This window comes from Crocuta crocuta, unplaced genomic scaffold (assembly GCF_008692635.1).
Source record: "Crocuta crocuta isolate KB4526 unplaced genomic scaffold, BGI_CrCroc_1.0 scaffold127, whole genome shotgun sequence".
NCBI lineage: Eukaryota > Metazoa > Chordata > Mammalia > Carnivora > Hyaenidae > Crocuta > Crocuta crocuta.
This window is the reverse complement of record NW_027532008.1, coordinates 6,081,892-6,097,842: the sequence shown is the minus strand read 5'-3', so window position 1 is coordinate 6,097,842 and position 15,951 is coordinate 6,081,892. Positions and strand designations below refer to the sequence as shown.

Below are 15,951 nucleotides of genomic sequence, written 5' to 3'. Positions count from 1 at the left end.
ATACATTTCTTTTTTTTTTTTTTAAATGTTTTTTATTTATTTCTAAGAGAGAGAGAGAGAGAGAGCGTGAGCAGGGGAGGATTAGAGAGAGAGGGAGTCACAGAATGAAACAGGCTCCAGGCTCTGAGCTGGCAGTCAGCACAGAGCCCGACGCGGGGCTCGAACCCACGAACCGCGAGATCATGACCCAAGCGAAAGTCGGATGCTTAACCGACTAAGCCACCCAGGCGCCCCAGATCTTGACTTTCAACCTGCCAGCTGATCTTGACTTGTCCCCCTGACCTAAACGCCCAGATTTTGCCCCAGCTTTTCCCTCACCAGATCCTCCTACCAGTGGCCCACCATCCAGGGCGGGTGAGAAGGAGGAGTGGCCGGCCTGGCCGCACCAAAACCTGCTGCTCAGTTCGCGCCTGAAANCCAGATCTTGACTTTCAACCTGCCAGCTGATCTTGACTTGTCCCCCTGACCTAAACGCCCAGATTTTGCCCCAGCTTTTCCCTCACCAGATCCTCCTACCAGTGGCCCACCATCCAGGGCGGGTGAGAAGGAGGAGTGGCCGGCCTGGCCGCACCAAAACCTGCTGCTCAGTTCCCGCGCCTGAAATGGTTTGGGTTGAGCTGCGGAAATTCGGGGTTGCTCACCTGAGAGCTGGCTGGCCATCCTTCGGAGGGTGACAGACGAAGGCCTGGGGGCTGGGCCCACCTTCTCCAGCTCATCCATCGAGCTCTGTTGTTCCGGGGCTGAGGCCAGGCCCAGCGGGTTGTTAATGGTGAAGGTGCTGGCGTACCGCTCCAGAGGGTCATCTAGAGAAGCTACGATGCCCTCCTCCCACAGCCGGTACAGCATAAGGACTGGAAAGATCTTAGAGATGCTGGAGATCCTGACAGGGGTGCAGAGGACGTGCCGTTGGCCTCACAACCTCATCCTGCACCCCAGGCCCCAACGTTCTAATGCTGTAGGAAAGCACTGAGTCCACCCTATTCAGTGTCTCAGGCGGAGATTCACTGGTCCCTGTAGAACTGCCTTTGGGATGTTCAAGAACACAGTACGGTGGTAGGAAGACCTGCCCCACGCCAGGCCTTAACCCAGGCCCTTCCTATTCCGGGACAGATGTAGGTTGGGACTCTCACTAGCCGAGTGGTCTTGGGCAAGTACCAGATCTTTCTCGGATTGTGTTTCATTGTCCGTTTCACAGGTTGTGGAAAAGATTGAGTGAGGCTGAGCATGTAAAGTGCTTGGCGCCATACCTGCAGGTAGGTAGGAAGTGTGCAGGAAGTGATAGCAATANCGGGGGCCGGGGGGGGGGGTCGGTGGGGGAGACAGTGTGCATGGAGCCTCTGTAATCCTCAGTGTCTCTCGGAGTGAACTTTGCATTGTCAGCTTTGAGATCCTGCAGGCAGCACCTAGGAGGGGAGACTCGGTGTGCAGCAGAGGGTCCCAGGTTTCTTCCACCGGGACCACTACAGCCAGCTGACAGGGGCCTGGGGCAGGGGCCCAGGAACTGGTTACAGTTCCTTTGTGGCACGTATAAGGGAGTGTGAGAGGGGACACAGGGAGCGTTTTCTAGTTAGGGAGGTTCTGGCCTAAGGGCTCTCCAGAAGGGATTCCTTCCTGACCTATTACCCGAGTGGTGTGATGTTGGGCACTCTCTGGTCCTCTCTGGGCCTCAGTCTCCTCATCTATAAAATTGTCAGGACTTAAAGGGCTCTGGCAGCTTGGACCCCCAGAGATTATTCTCTAGAGTCCCCCTACCTCCTAGGTCTCCCTTGTCCTGTCCCACGCCCCCCTCCACACACCCCTGGAGGTCACCCAGCTGACCGGTACATGGTGTACTCATTGGGGGGCCCAGAGGCTGGGTCTGATCTGTTCTTCCTCCCAAAGTTCCCAGTCCAGAGCACCGTGTCATTGTGGATGACAACTGCAGACATGGCGGCCAGGCCCGGGGCAGACAGCGCCTGACGCAGGATCCTGTCCACCTTGGAGGAGAAGAGCAGGGGGCTCGGAGCGCCGGTGCAGAGGCACGTCCCTCCGGTCCCGTGTGCCCTGCCCATTCCCACGCCACACCACGCACACAGCGCCCCCTGCCTGGACCCCTCCATTCTCAGCCCCCCATTGCTGGAGCCTCCGGACCTCAGGTTCTCAAACCCCCTGGGAAGGGATCCCCCTGCACACCCAGTTAAAACCAGAACAGCTCCTCTAAATTTGTTTCTTTGTAGGACTTCCTCATAAGATTTTTGTTCAAAGAAACATTTCTTTGGGAAGATGTAAAAGGAAGGAGGGGTTAAACTACTGATGTAGTTGAACCCTTGTCTGCTGCCCTAGAAAACCTCAGAAAGGCCTGGTCTGACCCCGTAATGTTGGAGGATTCACTATAGAGGGTCCCTAGGCCCTCTCTGAACATTTATTGAAAAGACATTGTTTTCAATAATGAAATACAGTGACAATGATAACAGCCAAAGTTATTGGACACTTGGAATGTGCCAAGCACAATATAAAGTGATTTTCATGCATTGTCTCATTTAATCCGCATAACAAGCCAGTGCTAATTTCTCCCTGTTTTACAGATGAGAAGATTGGCTCTATGAGATATGAAGTGACTTGCTCACGTGGGTAATGGTTAGTGGAGTCAGGATTAGGACCCCATGCTAACTCTGGCCCTGGGTCCCAATTAACTGCCAGGCCACCTTGCCGAGTGATTTTACAGATCCAGAATTGAGCTCTGTCCACGTGTGGTTTCCACCCCCACACTGACTTTGTGTCTCTGTGCCTCAGTTTCCTATGTAGACAGAGATTCACAAGGCATTCGTATCAAGCAGCTACCGCGTGCGAGGTGCCCACTAGAAGGCGGCTACTGTTATTGTTGTTCTTTCTTGTTTTAATTACCACGACCCTGGAGCCTCATAGCACCCTTCTGCTCCCTCTCCTTCACTCAGGCTTTTCAGGTACTTGCAGACGGTGATGGTGTCTCCGTGTTCGCCCAGGCCTTCTCTTACATGGACACGTCACCTTCCTTCCATTCAGCCATTCCTCGGATGTCTGTGTCACATCCCTCCACCGTGCTGCTGTGTGTACACTTCCCGTCGTGTTCCATTTGTCTGCATGTCTCCTACGGTGAGTGAGCTGCCCGACAACCCCTCCCCCCAGCGTCAGGCCGTCATGCAGTGGCAGGAATTGTGTTGTGGGGGGAGGGGGTGTGTGTTTAATTACTGTTGCAACGGCCTCTGTGATGTGGGTTCTGTCCTCCTCCGCCATCTCACCTTTCTCCCTCCCCCACCTGTGACCCCAGCAGCCTGCATTTTCTCGTGGCTGTGTGTGTGTGCCTTGCACTCCCTATGCCGCCTCTGGACCTGTGCAGACGCTGGTCCCACTACCCGGAGCACACACTTCCCTCCCCCAGGTCCCTTACCGTATATGCACATCACCTGGGTACCTCCTCCTACTTGTTCACATCTCAGTTTAGACACCATTCCCGGGGGCGTCCCAGTGGCTCAGTCCATTAAGCGTCTGACTTCAGCTCAGGTCATGATCTCACTGCTCGTGAGTTTGAGCCCCGCATTGCTGGGCTCTGTGCTGTCAGGTCACAGCTCAGAGGCTGGAGCCTGCTTCAGTTTCTATCTCCGTCCCTCTTCCCCTCCCCTGCTCACGCTATGTCTCTCGCTCACTCTCTCTCTCTCTCTCAATCTCTCTCTCAAATATGAAGTAAAAGACATTTTTTTAAAAATCAGACGCCATTCCCTCCAGAAGCCTTGCCTGACCCCAAAGCCAATTTCTGTGTGCCCCCTGACTGTCCCTGTCCTCACTCTTACCCCTGTACTAGAGATGTCATTTGTCTTGGCTATGCTGTCGTGTCCAGACTGGTAGCTTCCTGAGAGCAGGATGTATCTTCTTCCTGCCGTGTCCCTGACGTCTAGCCCAGAATAGGCACTCAAGGATTAAATGTTGAATGCACGAGTAAATGTCACTTTAGCGCACGGAACATGCCCTCCCCTTCATCTCCAGGCTGAGCACATATACCCAGTTCCCTCTGGGGTCATCACCCACCTTTTCCAGGGCCTCCTTCAATACAGGGAGGGGGTGGGCCAGCGGCACGGGCTCGGGGTGCCGGGGACACATCCTCACAGGGGCAGAGGCCACCTCTGGTCCCAATGACCCTAGAAGGAGCATCACATGGTGAGTGGGCGGGGAGAGGTCAGGGCGGGAGTCTAGGGATCGTCCCAGAAGACGTGGGAAGTGGCAGCAGAGGCCAGAGCCATGCCTCGGGGCCGGCCCTCGANCCAGGCTGGCAACGGCCTCACCGGGAGACAGGTAGCAGGGCACGGCGGCCCGCCATGGGGTGTCTGCCGGGGAGAAGGCGCAGCCCCGCACCTGCCGCCTGATGACAAGGCCACAGCTCCTGGCTGGCAGCCCTTCTCTCTGGTATCACCAGCTTCCTTCTTCCGTGTAGGCAGCAGAACTAGGAAAGTTCCGGCCCCTTGGGACAGGCTCTGTGTCTCTAGTTCAGATTATATGTTTGGGTGGAGAAGTGGACTTGGGCCCCACTTAGGCGTCAGGCCTCCATCGCAGGGACAGTGCCTCTGTCACCAGAGCCGTGTGTCTGGGATATCAAGTCTCAGCCCCGTTCTGCTTTGGTCCAGATGTATGGCTTCCTTGGAACCTCTGGGGAGAAGGGGTGGATCCTCACAGGGCACGACTCAGGCTGAGAGATTGTCGCATGGGCCACAGAGCTCCCCTCATCCTCGAAGAACAGTGTAGGGTAGTGAGGGTCTAAGCGCCCAGAGAAGCTGCACGCTTCTCGAATCCTACCCAGAACTGAGGGGAGCCTTTTTGTGGGAAGCTTACTATTGCCATTAATTCCTCCAGCTCCTCCCAGCTCTTGAATCGGGCTGGCTTTGTGACTTCACCAGGACAAATTAATTGTGCGCCTTCCAAAAATCAGGGCTTCATCAGCCTTTGCTCTCTGGGAACACTGCCCCCGGGTGGACAAGCCTGGGATAGCGGCCTTGAGAGCAGGTGTGCTCATGGAGGGATTTGCCCGGGTGACTTGCCCCCTGCATTGAAAAAGCCCTGGTTAGACCAGCGGCAGAACTGGCAGCAAGCCCACAGAATCATGACCAGTAATAAATTGCTGTTTTGNAGCATCGGATAACTGATAGATAAGGTCCCAAACAGAAAAATTACAAACCGTAAGGAAGATCTCTCAACAACTTGATGACATAGGTTTAATCATTGGAGTAGAGAGGTCTCGGCCAGAACCTAAGGTTTGCTCAGCCTGGGACTCAGGCAGGGCTGGTACCCACAGCCCTGTGTTAACATGCACGTGCACGGGGTGCTGGGTGGCTCCGTTGGCTGAGCATCTGACTTCGGCTTAGCTCATCTCACAGTTGGTGGGTCCAAGTCCTGCATGGGGTTTTCGCTGCTCTCGGTGAGGAGCCCGCTTCAGATTCTCTGTCCCCCCACCCCGACCCTCCCCCACTGGCACGCTCTCTCTCAAAAATAAGACACTAAAATATACACATGTGCACAAAAAGTCACCTGAAAATCTTAAAACACATATTTGATTCAGTAGATATGGGACGGGGCCAGCACGTCCTCATTTCTTTTTTTTATTTTATTTTTTTTTTAAGGAGAATCACCAAGGATTCCCCCTTTTTTTTTTAATTTTTATTTATTTCCAGGAGAGAGAGAGAGAGCGTGAGCAGGGGAGAGTCAGAGAGAGAGGGAGATACAGACTCTGAAATAGGCTCCAGGCTCTGAGCTGGCAGTCAGCACAGAGGCCGACATGGGCCTCGAACCCACGAACCGCGAGATCGTGACCTAAGCGAAAGTCGGACACTTAAGTGACTAAGCCACCCAGGCGCCCCAGGACGTCCTCATTTCTAACAGCCTCTCAGGTGGTGCCCATGCAAGGGAGAGGCCATAGGTCACTGTGGTCAGTGGACCCAGGCAGGTCCATGAGCTGTTTGTTTCCCATTTGTGACAAATTAAGTACAAAATTTGAGCACACACATTTAGAAACTTCTATAGCAGTTTGATGCAGTAATTTTGTGTGGAGTCTTAAAACTTGGGCTTCTATTTTGTAGGGTTTTTTTTCCATTTAATTTCATTTGTATGTATTTACAGTAATACTGGTCTGCTTTGGGTTGGTACTTTGACGGTTTGAGAAGCATGGTCCTATAGGACAGGCTGACCTGCTTACTTGAGGACTGTTTGCTTGAGGGACTAAGAAGCCCCTGATAAAAGAATTTACCCTAGAAAGAACGGGTTGGGGTGGGAGAGGAAAAAGCCGGCAAGAAAATAAAAGGAGCCACTTTTGCAAAGTGTCTCTGTGGGATTTTGGGAGTCCAGGCCACCTAATCGAGCCTTGGGCATCCGTAACACAGAGGACCGGAGACATTCTCCCCGGCTTTAGCAGAGAACTGGGATTCTGGACGATCCAGGTTGGAGGGTGCAGGGGTTGCTATAGCAACAAAGGGCCTGGTGGACGTTACCAGCAGTGGTGGCTCACTAGCCACGCCTTGACCAGCCCAGGATGGAGAGGCTCCAAGAAGTGGCAGCTTCTGTCCATGGACACCTCGTTGTTCCTCCCAGGGTCTTAGATAAAGCTGGGGGAAGATCTTTAAAGGATTGGGGGGGGGCAGGGATAGGGCCTGGAGATCCTACCATGGGGGCTGAAGATCAGGCAAGATCTTATTGTACTTATTGGGAGACCCTGAGTTTTACGGACAGACTGGGTGGTTTAAGGAAACCCCAGTGGCATTAGGATCTTCATTTTATACACAAAGGTGGGGCGCCTGGGTGGCTCAGTCGGTTAAGTGTCCGACTTTGGCTCAGGTCATGATCTCCCGGTCCATGAGCCCGTGTCAGGCTCTGTGCTGACAGCTCAGAACCTGGAGCCTGCTTCAGATTGTGTGTCTCCCTCTCTCTCTGCCCCTCCCCCACTCACAGTCTGTCTCTCTGTGTCTCTCAAAAATAAATACATGTTAAAAATTTGAGAAAAAAAAGAATTATACACAAGGGTATCAAAACACAAGAAAGGTCACGTGACTGGTCCAAAGCTACACAGCTGATGAGAGTTGCAGTCAAAATGAAGGCCAGAGCTTCTGAGTCTAAATCTTGTGGTCTTGCCCTTACACCGAGCATCAGCTCCAGGCCCCCAGGACCCTTGGGGGTGGGAAGGAAGTTGAGGATGCGTGTGCACTTACTGGTGTCCAGCTTGGGGAGGTGATACTGCCACAGGAAGCAGCCAGTCATAACCACAGAGAGCAGGAAGAAGAGGCTGCAGAAAGCTGGGAAGAGCCACTTCTTTCTCACTTTCGGCAGGCTGGGCCGCCGAACCACCTGGAAGGGGCAGGACACAGCACGGCCCTGTGGGTCAGCCCGAGGGAGGCAAGAGAGGGACCCTGCCGTGCCTTGGGTTCACCCAGACATCACGAAGGCCCACGGCTTGGAATATCACACCTGTAAAACCAAGTCCTTCCTAGTGTGACCCCTTCAGCAGCTATGCCACAAGTATCTCTGCACCCCTGGGCTTTTGCGTAGCCCGTTTCCTCTGCTGGGCATGCCATCTCTCTCCTGTGCACTTAGTGAAATATCTGAGACCAGCTGAAATGCTGCCTCCTCCACGAAGCCTTCCCCAGGCCCCCTCCAAGGCACTTTGCACAAGCCTCCATTATGGTGCGAGTCCAGCTCTCTAATACAACAGCTGTTCAACTACTATTAGCTGGTGTACATGATGGAGTGTGACTTCTCCAAGCGCAGGGCACTCACCACTCAATCTTGTTAGATCTTNTGTCAGCACAGAGCCTGATGCGGGGCTAGAACCCACGAACTGTGAGATCATGACCTGGGCCGAAGTTGGGTGCTTAACCGACTGAGCCACCCAGGCGCCCCTATATCTCTACATTTTAAAAAGTACCTCATCAGCTACTTGTTTAGTTTATGGTCTGTTCATCCCAACCCATTAGAAAACAGGGATTCGTTCTCTCTCCTTCTCCCTCTGTGCTCCTGCCCTGCCCGTGCTCACATCCTCTCTCCCTCCCTCTCAAAATAAATAAATAAACATTTCCGCCTGGGTGCTGGATGGCTCAGTCAGTCAAGCATCCGACTCTTGGTTTTGACTCAGATCACGATCTCATGGTTCGTGTGATGGAGCCCATGTCGAACTCTGTGCTGACAGCCTGGAGCTTGTTTGGGATTCTCTCTCTCTCCCTCTTTCTCTGCCCCTGCCTTGCCCATGCTCTCGCTCTGTCTCCATCTCAAAAGGAAGGGAGGAAGGGAAGGAAAGGAGGGAGGAAGGAAGGAAGGGAGGGAGGAAGGAAGAAGACAAGGATTCGTGTTTGTTTTGCTCCCTGTGGTATTCTCACTGCCCACAACAGTCCCGGGAACATAGCAGACCCTGATAAGTAATTGGCGAACAAATGAATGGATGGATGAAAATAAAACATTCTAGGTGGAGGTGAAGCCCCTTTGGTACCTTTTTGTGCCAGTCTCCTCCCCTTCTTCTCAGATGGAATGCCCATTCTGATCTTGGTGTTTATTACCATGCCTGTGTTCATTCATTTACTATGTGTTCGTGCATTCATAAACAGCACGTAGTATCACTTTGCACATTTTTATGCTTATGTAAAATATATCCTACCGTGTTCTCCTCCTGAAACGTGATCCCCCCCGTATGGTACATGTATTCTGTATTATTCAATTTAACTTCTGTAGAGTATCCTGCCGTACGAATATACTTCAGAGTACACTAGTTAGAGCATGGCGTCTGGGACCAGGCTGCCTTAAGAACATGACTACATGCATTTTGGGTCGAGAACACTCTATCTGGGACTGGAATTGCTAGGTGGTGAAGGAGTGGCCTTTCTCAGCTTCCTAGATGCTATCCCATTGCTCTTCAAAGTTGTTCCAGTTACCAGTTCAACCATCTGTGGCTCTCATTACTACTATTTTTAAAGTTTACTTATTTTGGGGCGCCTGGGTGGCTTAGTTGGTTAAGCGTCCGACTTTCGCTTAGGTCATGATCTCGCGGTTCGTGAGTTCAAGCCCCGTGTCGGGCTCTGTGCTGACAGCCAGGTCAGAGCCTGGAGCCTGTTTCAGTCTGTGACTCCCTCTCTCTCTGACCCTCCCCTGCTCACGCTGTCTCTCTCTCTCTCCTAGAAATAAATAAAACATTTTAAAAATAATAATAAAGTTTATTTATTTTGAGAGAGAACACCAGCAGGGGGAGGGGCAGAGAGAGAAAGAGGGAGAGAGAGAATCCCAAGCAGGCTCTGCACCATCAGCACAGAGCCTGACACAGAGCTTGATCCCATGAACTGGGAGATCATGACCTGAGCCAAAACCAAGAGTCAGACACTTAACCAACTGAGCCACCCAGGCGCCCCTCATTGCTACTTTTAACTTGTATTTTCTTGATTACTAATAAGGTTGAATGCATTTTCCTGTGTTTACTGTATGTACTTGGGTTTGCTTTTCTCTGAACAGATTGTTCTTATCCATTGCCTATTTTTTCCTATTCAATTTTCCTTATTTATTAGAGTTAGTTTTAAGTCCCAGATACTCTCGCTTGTGTTTTGTCTATTCCCATTGTGTTTATGATAACTGGCTGAGAGGCAGAATCATGTAGTGGTGAATCTGTGGCCAGACTGCCTAATTCTGAATCTCAGTTCAACCATTCCCTGGCTGTGTGACCTCCAGAAAGTCACTGAACCTCTCTGTGCCTCTTGTTTCTGCACCTGTAAAATGGAAGTGATAATAGTGCTTGCCTCATAAATTAGTAAGGATTTACTGGGTTAATGTTCCTAAAGTTCATTGTTTTGACACATTGTAAGCTCTATTAGCTATTATTGTTGAATAGGGTTTGGGTGTTAGTTGCTGCCAATCAAATTCATCAGTATTGCCCTTTTTGTTTGCTCTGTGTGTGTGTGTGTGTGTGTGTGTGTTGTGTGTGTGTGTTGTGTGCTTAGGAAATCCTGTGTACAGAAGTTGTAAATTTAGATTTCTGTACCTTCACACACAAAACTGTTTTTGGTTGCGGTATAAAGAAGGAATCTAATTTTCTTTTTTTTTTCCATGCGGATAATCAGTCATCTCAGCACGTATTATTAAATTCTTCAGTCCTGGGGCACCTGGGGGTGCTCAGCTGGTTAATCGTCCAACTCTTGATTTTGGCTCAGGTCATGATCTCACGGCTTGTGGGTTCGAGCCCCACACTGGCCTCCACGCTCACAGTGCGGACTGTGCTTGCGATTCTCTCTCTCTGCCCCGCCCCTACTCACTCTCTCTCTCTCTCAAAATAAATAAATAAAATTTTAATTAACTGATTGATTGATTCCAGTCCTGTGCCGCACTAACTTGTGTGCCGCCGTCTCTGAAACATACTAAGTGCCTGTCTGTACCAACACCCGCTCTGGAGACTCTGTTCCATTAGGGTCTCACTGAGTTTCAGTTCCTTCTCTCTCTGTCCAATCCTGCCTGCTCTTCCATGATGAGGAGAGCTGACACAGCAGCACGGGCTGCTGCAAGCAGTCTGGCCAGAGAGGCCTGCTGTAATCAGACCCCAGCAGATCCCACAGGCCGTTTCCCCCTCCCCTTCTCCTCCCCCCTCCCCTTTGCCTCTTTAGACTTCCACACCCCACATCTCTGTGGCTTTGCACCTGTCAGTCCCTCTGTGAGGCAGGGTCCCTCTGGGAGGGTCTGTGAGACCCTTTCTATCCTTTTCCACCTGACAAACTTGTGTTCTTCCCTTAAAACCCATGGCCATTTGTAGAACCTTCTGATTCTCCCCCAGACAGAACCGAGGGGCCTCTCCTCTCTGCTTTATGCGCGCGCCTTAGTGCACTGTAACAGTACTCTGCGCTGGGTACTCCGGGCTGCTTTGTCTGCTCCCTCCTCCCTGGCAGGTGTCTGCAGCCTTCTTACATCCTTCCTTCTTGGCCTTTATGCCTGTAACACTTGGCACTCCGTCTGGCACTGGCAGATGCTCAGGAAACATATTTTGAACTTTACACTGTCCTGCAAGTTGAAAGCCTCAGGTTCGAATCTCAGCCCCACTTCCTGAGTCAGCTATAACTATGGCTGGGTCCCTTCCCCTCTCTGGACCTCTGTGTCTTCAGCTGTTAGCAGGATGGACTCTTCTGTTGAGTTTACCTTTACACCTGGAAATCTCCTTTGATTTCCAGCTTTACAATTTGGGGTTCCCACTCTTTATTCATAATTTCCAGAGATTGGAAATAACCCAGATGTCCCTCAGCTGGTGAGTGGACAAACTGTGGTATATCCATATAGCTGGATACTGATCAGCAGGTGTAAAGGAACAGACTACTGGTACAGGCAGTGACACAAATGAATCGCAAATGCATTACCCGAAATGAAACAAGCCAGACTCAAAAAGCTATAGTCAATGCAATTCCATTTCCATAACGTTCTGGAAAAGGCAAAACTGTGGGGACAGAAGACCATTCAATGGCTGCCTGTGGGTAGGGAGGGGGGAGATGACAGAGGAGCAGAAGGGACTGTGGGAGGTGATGGAACCATTCTGTATCTTGATTGTGGCCCGTCTGGACCGTGTGCATTTGTCAAAACTCAGAATTGTACACCAAAAAGAGTGACTTTTAATGCATGTAAACTATACCTCCATTAAAAAAAAAAATGAAGCCATTAAGGAGCCTAAAGGCATGTCTCCACCTGGGTGTCAGAGGAGTAACATGAGGCACAAGACCCTGCTTCAGCCTCAAGGAGCAGACTGGGGGGGAGGGAGACCGCTCTGGTATCCTTTGTGTCGGAGGGAAGTTGGAAGGCTCTTCCTTTCGAGCACAAGCAAGAGGCCACTGGGGCAGGCCGGTGGCCCTGAGGGAGGGCAGCCTAACCTCAACAGGCACCTATAGCATGACCAAGATACGGGCATCTCATTTTCAAGGGAAGAATGAAATTCAGAGACTTTAAAATGACTTTCTGAAGTCACGGACAGCACACGACGGATCTGGGATTCTAGCTCCGTGCTATGCACCACCGCACCCCACCTCACGTGTGACTGGGATCTCCACACCCCCAGCTCCTAGTTCTCCTCTGAGGCCCAGCCTCCTCTCATGCCTGTCTCCAATCTCAGGATTTATTCCAATAGACCCAAAGGTGGGGTCGGTATTTAACCTCTAAGCTGCTCACCAGCTGCTCACATTTGGACTTGGAGTAGTAGGCACCAGGAATCTCTCCCCTCCCCCTTTCCAGCGGGGGTGGGGGCTGGGGGTTCAGGAAGAGCCAGGCTCCCCCGAGCCCCACCCATAACCACAACTCCCCCACCTCCTTTCCCGGGTGGTCTACGACCCCAAGACATTCCCCTCCTTCCTCCTTCTCACTGCCCACTCTGGCACATCCCACTGCATCCACTCCTGCACCCAGAGTACAGTTTCCAAGGGCCAGCGGTGTGTTGGTCACAGTGCTGAGCCCCGGGGACACAGAGCCTTTGGCCAACATCTGTCCCCATGGAGCTGGCAGGACGGCAGAGCAAGCAAAGCAAGACTTGATTCCAGCCCTACCCTTATGGGCTTTAGACAAATGGCTTCCTCTTTGAGTCCCCATTTTCTTGACTGCATCATGGGAAGGACCATCGTTCCTACTCCTTGTAGAATTTAGGTGAGGGTCAGTGAGACAATGCATGCAAAGCCCCTAGAAAGCTGTTCACTAACTGGTCACTAGCGTAGTAATTTCTGTGGGAGACAGATGTAACAGATCATGTGCAGACAGCTCTTGGGTGTCCGAGGTCCCCATGAACTCAGCCTCTGGGTGGGAGGTGGGGGAAAGCTTCACTGAACAGATAGTAGGGATGAATTGGGGGCCATGCCAGTCAAAGGCCTGGGATATGAAGAAGAGGAGTAATTTTCAGTTTGTTTTGAGAATTCAGTGGGTTATGACATGTAAAACACTCAAAATTGTTCCTGCCCTACAGTGCAAATTCTAGAAATGTTAGTGATGATGATGATGATGATGATGGAGGTGATGTGGGTGATTTAGTCCATTATTTGAAGCAAGGTTCCATGGGGCTGTGCCTCACCTGGGTCTTCATCCTCTCCAAGGTGTGGAAGATTCCAGTTCCTTGAGGATTCAGGTCTACAGCCCAGGAGACTCTGAGTGGGAAGTTGAGTCAGAGCAGTGAAGGCAAAGAGAGGTCCTGGAGGCTGGAAAAGAGAGGAAGGGACAGAAATGCTACAAGAGAAGGAGGGGGCGAGGTTGGGGCAAAGCAGACCTTCCCCTTCATGAAGCTCCAGTTCAAAGGCAGAGGGAACCAAACTCAGGAACCCGTGAGCTTGGCCAGCTGTTCAGGTCTGCCCGGGTCTTTCATGATTTTAGCACTAAAAGTCCCAGCTCCCTCAGTTCCAGAAAAATGAGGACACTCGGTCATCCCCTCCACCCCTGCCTCCCCTTCCAGCCTCAGAAACAACCCCTTCAGACCCCCAGGCTCTTAGCCCTAACTCACCCTCTTCTGGACGCCTCAGGTAGGACAGGGCAATTCAGGCCCGGCCGTGGCTGGCCAGTGCCGTCCAGGAGTCCAGGGGACAGGAGTGGCTTGCTGGGCTCTGAGGTGCAGGCTTCACCCAGGCTCCGCGGGGACTGGCAGACGTGGTGCCGATTACCGCAGCACTAATCTCTCCACCACGAGCCCTCCGCCATCAGGATTAGTTCCTGGGGCTCCTCAGCAACAGGGAGGGGGGCACATCTGTCAGAGATCCTGGACAGCACCACGTGATCCAGGATGCTCCAGGCTGGAAAAGGAATGATGCTCTCTCCAGAAGGAGTGTCTGCCAAGCCCAGTGTGCAAGAGAGGTGACCCACGGGCCTCCCAGACCTGTCCATCCCCCACTCCAGCTCTTCAGCTGCCTCTGAGGAACCTGGGGCTCCAAGGAACACAGTTTGAAGACTTCTAGGGGTCAACCTAGTTGTTAAATATTCAGATAACCAGTTCTGTCGCTGCTTGTGTAGCCTTGGATAAGGCATGCCCTCTTTGGTTTTCTTGGGGGGGGGGGTTGGTTTAAAAAGTGGGGTTAATAATATCTCGGTTACCATGAGGATTAAATTGGAGCATGTTGGTAAAGCAGGTAGCCCAGAACCTCGCACTGAGTGAGGGCTCTGTAAAGGCCAGTCTCTTGTTATAACTTAGCTTTGTGCCACAACTTCTACCCAGCCCCTGTGTCAGGCATCAGATCTTTCTCAGTGAACATTCTAGAAAGTTATTGTCCGTTTTAAGTTTATTTATTTTTGAGAAAGAGAGAGCGGGGGAGGGGAGAGAAAGAGAGAGAGAGAGAGAGAAAGAGAATCCTAAGCAGGCTCCAGCACTGAGCCTGACTTAGGGCTCAGGCTCATGAACAGTGAGATCATGACCGGAGCCAAAATCAAGAATTGGATGTTTAACCAACTGAGCCACCCAGGCGCCCCTATCCCTTGATTATACTTGGCCCAAAAAGAGAAAATGTATTTGCCTTCCTGACACTCGATATGGCTGCACATTGGAAGTACCTGGAGAGCTTTGAAAAACCACTGGTGTCTGGGTCCTACCTCTACAGGTGCCCAGGGGCGTGGCTTGGTGATTCTACCATCTAGTCAAGGTTGAGAAGCACCGCCCCAAACCAGTGTGTCTCCACCCCATATTAAAGTTGTGTAGGAACAGCCTGGGGGGCAAGGCAAGCCGCAGGTTTGGAGTCCGTGAGTCAGAGCAGGACCTGAGATCCTGCATCTCTAACTGGCTCCCAGGTGACGTCGATGCCGGTCCACGGACCACATTTTGAGGAGCAAGCCGACGCCATTTTGAGCAGCAAGCCCACACCGTTTTGAGCAGCAAGCCCACGCCGCCATTCCTGGGCTGCACGAACTTCCACTTCGCTGTGTCAGTCGGGCCTCACAGTTGCTTCCCAGCGACCTTGTCATTGACAGGGCTTGGTTCTCCCCACTTCGCTGATGCTTAGGGTCCGGTATGTAAATGGGTGGAGGCAGGCCTTCTGGATCTTAGTCTGCATCCCCCGTGGTCTGGCCTCGAAATAGGCTTGCTAAATTAGGACAAGAAGCGGGCTGAGTGATTTTGCCCAAACTCCAGTTTGGTGACACAGCAAGCTTAATGACAGTGGTGGGGCTGGACCCCTTGTCTTCTTTTCTGTTGTACCTGCCTGCTTGGTCAGTCTCTGCCAAGGCTGAAGCGGGGTGGGAAGCCTGCCTCTGGGTCACAGATTGAATGCCTACTGTGCCAGAAATCGGTGCTTAGTGCTTCCCATGTTATGTCCTTTGGCCTTCACAACAGTCCCATGAGGCATATTCTGTTCTTCGCAGGAAGTGGCAGGAATGGGATTTGGACCCCGAAGTCCTGTTTCCCAAACGCGGTGTACCTCCCTTGTTGTCTCCTTATCAGACTACGAGGTCCTCTAGGGCAAGGACCGTGTCTCGCTTCGGTTTGTGTCTCCAAACCAGAGCTGAATATATGAATCAGTCCACTCCAGGGTTCTACCTCTGTTGACAAAGACCCTCACCCCCAGGACACCAGCTACTCTCTGAGCTCCTCCCTAACCCCGTGCCCCAAAGCAGCCACTTACAACCCAGATCAGCCTCACCCCTCTGAAGTGAGTGGTAATCTGTAGCATGCCATACAGCAGAGTGGCCACATGGCGGCAGCAGATGCCCACGTGTAAAATCTTTAGGCCCCCACCTCAACCTCCCGTGGAGGCTCATCTGTTCGTTGAGTGCTTCCCCTCCTCCAGGCATTTGTCCCAGGGCTTTCCGTGGTTGAACAAAGATAATCCCCACGACAGCCCTGTGAGGGAGGAATTATTCATCCTCTTTATACATGAGAGATCATATTAGACTTTTGCTTAAATAACCTTCTGTGGCTGCCCACTGCTCTTTGGAAAAATAAAAAATCGGACCCTTGAGTCAGACTGCCCGGGTTCAAATCCCAGCTCCGCCACTTGCTAC

General features: G+C 51.9%; 1 protein-coding gene across 1 annotated transcript in view; it reads right to left on the bottom strand.

Moving 5' to 3' along the window:
* Nucleotides 1-7,323, bottom strand: part of LACTBL1 (lactamase beta like 1) — an 18,012-nt gene extending 10,689 nt beyond the window's left edge. The window contains exons 1-4 of the mRNA XM_077775533.1: nucleotides 7,203-7,323; nucleotides 4,042-4,151; nucleotides 1,819-1,976; nucleotides 642-880 (exon numbers count right to left, since the gene is read on the bottom strand). Of these exons, the coding sequence (XP_077631659.1) occupies nucleotides 642-880; nucleotides 1,819-1,976; nucleotides 4,042-4,151; nucleotides 7,203-7,251 (556 nt within the window). The 5' untranslated portion in view covers nucleotides 7,252-7,323. The remainder of the gene's footprint in view (nucleotides 1-641; nucleotides 881-1,818; nucleotides 1,977-4,041; nucleotides 4,152-7,202) is intronic.
* Nucleotides 7,324-15,951: the final 8,628 nt, after the last annotated feature.